The 6,018-nt window shown below is 42.0% G+C and overlaps 1 protein-coding gene across 1 annotated transcript; it reads right to left on the bottom strand.

Moving 5' to 3' along the window:
• Window positions 1-1,096: 1,096 nt before the first annotated feature.
• Window positions 1,097-4,371, bottom strand: LOC116367783 (zinc finger protein basonuclin-2-like; the record flags this gene model as incomplete). The annotated part of the gene is made up of 2 exons (XM_031818958.1): window positions 1,097-1,410; window positions 4,248-4,371. Coding segments are annotated over 2 exons (390 nt in total), but the record flags the coding sequence as incomplete, so codon positions are not given.
• Between the last annotated feature and the right edge of the window lie 1,647 nt (window positions 4,372-6,018).

Below are 6,018 nucleotides of genomic sequence, written 5' to 3'. Positions count from 1 at the left end.
GTGTGTGTATCTCCATTGTGTGCGTATTGTTCTGTGTGTGTGTCTGTGTGTTCGACAAGTCTGCGAGCAGTTTACTCACAGAAGCTGTTTCCACATACAAGGCCTCAAAACTGCCCTCTCCTCCCTCCATCTCTCCTTTCTCTCCAGCCATGCTGTTCCACTTACCCACACTCCTTTGTGGAACACAAGCCCCAGCCATGGTACCTTGTCTGCCTCGCCGCCACAACGCTGCTTTTGGCTTTGGACAACACACACACCACCGAACACCCTAACCACAAGCACATGTTCCCTCGTTCTTAACTAATTCATTCAGGAACACTTTGGTTTGGGTTTTGAGAGACCGAAACCTCTACCTTTGATTAAGAAATGTGTCTGACTGCAATTATATGGGAGGGAGGGGTAAGTACAATGGTGGTTTTATAGTCTGCTGGCGTGACATTTTTCTATTCTATTTTTCATTCTGTTTTTCGTTGTTGTAGAGGGACACTGTTGACGGAAGTTGTTGGAAACAAAGAGGAAAATTAGAGAAATATTGAGCGATAGCTTTTTAAACACGTTCAATTGTTGCTACTGTTTCTTTGATAGATAGCCTTTGGAAAAGTACTGCGATGATGAGAGTGATTTGCAGTGCCCACTTGGTGACATATATAGAGGCTGCAATGAGTCTGAATAAGTGGACTTGTTAAACATCCAAGAGAATCCCAAACACTCACATCTGGGAGTGTGTGTGTAAATGATTACAGTGCCTATTCACATCTAAAATATGTTACGTGATCCATGTGTATTCATATTCAGTGATCAGTTTGTAAGTGTGTATATATTTGATTATAAACTGGGTGGTTCGAGCCCTGAATGCTGATTGGCTGACAGCCATGGTATATCAGACCGTAAACCATGGGTATGAAAAACATGTATTTTTCCTGCTCTAATTAAGTTGGTAACCAGTTTATAATAGCAATAAGGCACCTCGGGGGATTGTGGTATATGGCCTATATTCCACGGCTAAGGGCTGTGGTATATATCTCTATGAACAGCCCTTAGCCATGGTATATCGGCCATATACCACACCTCCTCGGGCCTTCTTGTTTAAATATTACACTGTGAATGTCTATTACGTGTTCCTGTGTGTTTAGCTAGTACGGTTCTAGTAACACACGTCTGTATCAGAGCCTACCTGCAGTATGTAACCCCTGACATAGTCCCTCAGGGTCCAGCCCAGGCCGTGCAGTATGTGGAGCACCTCCTCCTGCTTCAGAACACTGAACAAACGGTCCAGCAGGATCTTCAGTCTGACCGGCACCGCCTGGGTCCCGTACAGCATCAGGCTGCTGATGTCAAACACCACGTTGGACTGAACTATCTCCACCTGGGTGGGGTGGTACAGGTGCTGCGTGCTCAGCTTGTCCAGTGCTGGGATGAGGGGACAAGGACACATCAACATGAGTAGGCTTAAACATACATACAGGACATACTAATTCAATGACAGTTCATTAGTCAGTGAAATACAGCCGTTTAAACACACCACACATTAAGAAAATGTGTTTATGTTCTATTTTTTTATGGTTAACTTTGAATCCCGTCCTGAAACCCTCTTGCATATACTCTGCAGGTACACACACATGCAGGTGCCTAAACACAGACACACCCTGCCAGCCTCACCAGGTAATGACTATCACGTTTCCCCCTGTCTCCAGGCTTCTCTGGGAGGTAACAGACCAGGGAGATAACAACACATCTATGAGATCAAATGTAACTGACTGCCTTTCTCTATGTAGTCTCTGTCTCTCTGTCTCTCCTCTTTTCATCTCTCTCTTTCAATCTCTATTTGCACCTACAGTGTCTCTCTCTCCATCTCTCCCTCCCTCAAAGTGCTATGGAAACATTTCACTGTTACTATGGAAGCATTTCACTGTCAGTATGGAAGCATTTCACTGTCAGTATGGAAGCATTTCACTGTTAGTATGGAAGCTTTCACTGTTAGTATGGAAACATTTCACTGTCAGTATGGAAGCATTTCACTGTTAGTATGGAAGCATTTCACTGTTAGTATGGAAGCTTTCACTGTTAGTATGGAAACATTTCACTGTTAGTATGGAAGCATTTCACTGTTAGTATGGAAGCATTTCACTGTCAGTATGGAAGCATTTCACTGTTAGTATGGAAGCTTTCACTGTTAGTATGGAAACATTTCACTGTCAGTATGGAAGCATTTCACTGTCAGTATGGAAGCATTTCACTGTTAGTATGGAAGCTTTCACTGTCAGTATGGAAGCATTTCACTGTCAGTATGGAAGCATTTCACTGTTAGTATGGAAGCTTTCACTGTTAGTATGGAAACATTTCACTGTCAGTATGGAAGCATTTCACTGTCAGTATGGAAGCATTTCACTGTTAGTATGGAAGATTTCACTGTTAGTATGGAAACATTTCACTGTTAGTATGGAAGCATTTCACTGTTAGTATGGAAACATTTCACTGTTAGTATGGAAGATTTCACTGTTAGTATGGAAACATTTCACTGTCAGTATGGAAGCATTTCACTGTTAGTATGGAAGATTTCACTGTTAGTATGGAAACATTTCACTGTTACTATGGAAGCATTTCACTGTCAGTATGGAAGCATTTCACTGTTAGTATGGAAGATTTCACTGTTAGTATGGAAACATTCCACTATTACTATGGAAGCATTTCACTGTTAGTATGGAAACATTTCACTGTAAGTAATTAAGCATTTCACTGTAATTAAGCATTTCACTGTAAGTAAGTAAGCATCTTATCTTCCCCTCTACCCTGTCTCTTCCCCTATACCCTGTCTCTTCCCCTCTACCCTGTCTCTTCCCCTCTACCCTGTCTCTTCCCCTCTACCCTGTCTCTTCCCTCTACCCTGTCTCTTCCCCTCTACCCTATCTCTTCCCTCTACCCTATCTCTTCCCCTCTACCCTGTCTCTTCCCCTCTACCCTATCTCTTCCCTCTACCCTATCTCTTCCCCTCTACCCTATCTCTTCCCCTCTACCCTGTCTCTTCCCGTCTCTTTTCCCTCTACCCTGTCTCTCACGTCACCACCTCTCTCCCATCACCACCTCTCCACCTTACCCTCACTCACCTGCTTTTCTCTCCATCCCCCTCTCTTTCACTCCTTTTTTTCCATCCCTCCCTTCCTCCCACTCCTCCCTCCCCTCTTCTCTCTTCGCCTGTCTGTATGACACCTGGTTTTGTCTCCTCTGATCCCAGGACAGCCTTTCCGCTGACGAGGGCTTTGCCTGACAACACACTCTGCGAGACACGAACATCATAAAAAATGAAGAACTGCTTGTCAGAGTGGCTGCCAATGCCGAGATGAAATGAAAAGTGGGGAGAGCGAAGGGGAGAAGGGCCCTCTGACAGTTCAGAGAAGGAGATTAAAAATATTCAATGGGGTCCTGTGCTGATCGCTGAAGGCCCTCTCTACGCTTGGGCCAAACAGGTGTTTTCTTTTATCTTATTTTCCCCTCTGTTCCTCCTTTCTATGCTTTCCATCTTCTTTCTTTCTTTCGCTCCATGTCCTTTTTCCCCCTGAACAAGTCATGAGGTTGTCTCTCTCGTGGATATTGTTCTAAGATAGTAGGTACAGGTATGACTTTGAACCAAAACACTTAAGTTTTTAAATAAAATATATATAAAGTATTTAAATAAAATACACAAAGTATTTAAATAAAATATATATAAAGTTTTTAAATAAAATACACAAAGTATTTAAATAAAATACATAACGTTTTAAATAAAATACATACACAGGACAAACACTAAAGATGAACGGTATCTCTCTATGGTAACAAAAACATCTAATAAACATATTATCAAATCTTTGATGTGGTAAAAACGTATTGAATCTTCCCTTTTAAGCGTTTATATGAACCTGTTATACTGATCTCTTTAGTGACCCTGTATAAGGAGAGTACAGCTGTGTGTGTCAGGACCTCTCTGCTCTCTCCTCTGGCTAAAGAGGCAGGTTTATGAGAGCATATAACTTCACAGGACTAAAGAGGCAAAGAGAGAGAGAAAAGAGAGACAGACTAATATGACAAAACTATTGGTTATTGCAGTTATACACTTGTTAAAATGATTTCCTACCATACCACACAATCTTCTTTGTAAATGTTTTAAATAATATTTCATATTACAACTACTGTACAGATCATCTTGAACACTGTGACTCCCATCACCCTGGTTAGTAGGTCGGCAGAATTCCAAAATGGCCGTCTCTTACCGTGAGCCACCCAGCCGTGCTTGCACTGGTCACATGTACGCAGGTGGATCTTTCCTGGCTGGAAACACTCACAGGTGCAGTTCACCAGAGTGCAGCGAATGGCCTGTAGAGACGCAGGGGAGAGGGAGAGAGGAAGGCCATGTCAATCAACTGATCATACAGACAGAGAGAGAGAGAGATGGAGGGAGGGAGGGAGCAGGGAGAGGACAGAGCTCAGGCTACAGAGCACTCATCAATCAAGCAGTCACCACAAACAGAACTGAAGGGTTTCACAGATAGACACCGTAACAGATGTACACCAGTAACACATCAACACACAGTCACACAGAGAGCTCATTCTCAAGGAGATTTATGTACTACAATAGCTGTGAATTGTTTCAGCACAGTACAATTTGTTTATTCAATTACATTTTAATATTACAATTGTAGTACTAATTTCCCCTGTCAGTCCCTGTTAAAAGCCTTCTGACGAATTCACTATGACCAGATTTCCCACAATACCCTTTGTATTATCTAATATGAATTATTTAATTAATTCATAATCTGACCCCACCTGAGCTGACAGAAACACTTTTCTTTTCTCCTCATTGAATATCTCACTTTTTTGACTAAGTCACCATTAATCAATAGTAGAGGCTGAACTGGAGCTGACCCCTAAAAGCTTTTAGCAGTTAGAGGTCAAGTGTCTAGACAGCTCAGGAGAGTCCAACTCAGTCCACCAGAATCTGAAGCACTGGTCTGTCAATCATAAGTGCTTCAAAGTCTACAGGTCGAGACGTCCGTTTTACAGGAAGAAGAGGTCTGTTTTACAGGAAGAAGAGGTCTGTTTTACAGGAAGTTGCTCTAAATGCTAGGCTAATTCACACCTCTATGGTGGAGGTTTATAGTGTGGATTTCACTGATGGAAATGTAGATTTGACAGCTAAACATGGTTGGCATATGGTCTGCCTCACACCATTCTTCTGTGGGGTCTGTGTAACCACGTTTAAATACCAACAATATCCACCATGAACAAGGATTTAGAGAAATGACTGTGGTAGAGGCTTCCAAATGTACACCGCTCCAAGCCACAAATTTCTCATTGACACGAATTCTGGAAGGCATAGAGGACTCTGTACTAGGAACGAGGGAGAGAGGGGAAAAAGGGGGGAAAGAAGGGAGGAAAAATCCCCAAAAGCCAAAAATGTATATTAATCAATGTTGGCACCCCTTGCCTTATCAGTCCATTGTTATGTTAAAAGATGAAATTGATAAATTATAATAATTACATTGAAAACTCTCTCGGTCTTCAAACACAAATTGCTTAAAGGAGAGGGGGAATATTGTGGTTGTAGCGTATTAGCGTAGCGAGACGCTGCTATGGAAGTCATCCCTTTCCAGGAAGAGTTTCATTCTAACATGAAGTCAGCGCTAACATTTTTCCTTCCATATTTCTGTACCATCGACTCACAATCCTGAATCACAGACCGAATGGAGCCTGAGGTGTTGATAACATAAATAAATAACTTGGTAGAAATAGCACTGATTCAACAGCATGCGGATTGTATGTTTCACGTTTGGTGAAAAGGATGTGGAGCCAATCCCAAATGTCTAAGTCTGTGTTTCTGTGTTAGACTGCTAAGGGCTGTAAAAATCTTCTATAATCACACAAATGACAGAGGAAACATTCAACCACGCTTGTAAAAGGGAATGAGTGTGTATTATAGTAGATGATGGATATGATTGCGGCCTCTTTATTTTCAGGAAATCACAATCATGTCCAAGGTTCTTT

Source organism: Oncorhynchus kisutch, unplaced genomic scaffold (assembly GCF_002021735.2).
Source record: "Oncorhynchus kisutch isolate 150728-3 unplaced genomic scaffold, Okis_V2 scaffold1740, whole genome shotgun sequence".
Classification (NCBI taxonomy): domain Eukaryota; kingdom Metazoa; phylum Chordata; class Actinopteri; order Salmoniformes; family Salmonidae; genus Oncorhynchus; species Oncorhynchus kisutch.
The sequence above is the reverse complement of the archived record's forward strand: the minus strand, read 5'-3'. Positions and strand labels throughout refer to the sequence as shown.